We start from the raw sequence: 1,133 nt of genomic DNA on the forward strand, positions 1-1,133 counted from the left end.
GGCTGCCGGTGATCCCCAGCGGGGCCTTCGAGTACCTGTCCAAGCTGCGGGAGCTGTGGCTGCGCAACAACCCCATCGAGAGCATCCCCAGCTACGCCTTCAACCGCGTGCCCTCCCTCATGCGCCTCGACCTGGGCGAGCTCAAGAAGCTCGAGTACATCTCCGAGGGCGCCTTCGAGGGCTTGTACAACCTCAAGTACCTCAACCTGGGGATGTGCAACATTAAGGACATGCCCAACCTGACGCCCTTGGTGGGCCTGGAGGAGCTGGAGATGTCGGGCAACAACTTCCCCGAGATCAAACCGGGCTCCTTCCACGGGCTCAAATCCCTCAAAAAGCTCTGGATTATGAACTCGCAGATCAACCTGATCGAGCGCAACGCCTTCGACGACCTGACGGCGCTGGTGGAGCTCAACCTGGCCCACAACAACCTGTCGTCCCTGCCCCACGACCTGTTCGCCCCGCTGCGCTACCTGGTGGAGCTGGACCTGCACCACAACCCCTGGGACTGCGACTGCGACATCCTCTGGCTGTCATGGTGGCTGCGGGAGTACATCCCCACCAACTCCACCTGCTGCGGCCGCTGCCACGCCCCGCTGCACATGCGGGGCCGCTTCCTGGTGGAGGTGGACCAGACCTCCTTCCAGTGCTCGGCGCCCTTCATCATGGACGCGCCCGCGGACCTCAACATCTCGGAGGGGCGCGTGGCCGAGCTGCGCTGCCGGACGCCCTCCATGTCCTCAGTGCGGTGGCTGCTGCCCAACGGGACGGTGCTGAGCCACGCCTCGAGCCACCCGCGCCTCTCCGTGCTCAACGATGGCACCCTCAACTTCTCGCACGTGCTGCTGACCGACACCGGCCTCTACACCTGCATGGTGACCAACGTGGCCGGCAACTCCAACGCCTCGGCCTTCCTCAACGTCAGCACGGCCGAGCTCAACACCTCCAACTACAGCTTCTTCACCACCGTCACGGTGGAGACCACCGAGATCTCCCCCGAGGACGTGTCCCCCAAGTTCACCAAGCCCGTGCCCACCACGTCGACAGGCTACCAGCCGGCCTACACCACCACCACCACCGTGCTGGTGCAGACCACGCGCCCGCCCAAGCAGGTGGCCGCGCCCACGGCCGAC

The 1,133-nt window shown here is 65.1% G+C and overlaps 1 protein-coding gene across 1 annotated transcript in view; it reads left to right on the forward strand.

The window, feature by feature from the left end:
- Positions 1-2: 2 nt before the first annotated feature.
- LOC102035485 (leucine-rich repeat-containing protein 4) overlaps positions 3-1,133 on the forward strand; it is a gene marked incomplete at its 5' end in the record, with an annotated part of 1,949 nt that continues 818 nt past the window's right edge. The window contains 1 exon segment of the mRNA XM_031065412.1: positions 3-1,132. Within this exon segment, the coding sequence (XP_030921272.1) occupies positions 3-1,132 (1,130 nt within the window).

Source organism: Geospiza fortis, unplaced genomic scaffold (assembly GCF_000277835.1).
Source record: "Geospiza fortis unplaced genomic scaffold, GeoFor_1.0 scaffold1109, whole genome shotgun sequence".
Taxonomy (NCBI): Eukaryota; Metazoa; Chordata; class Aves; order Passeriformes; family Thraupidae; genus Geospiza; species Geospiza fortis.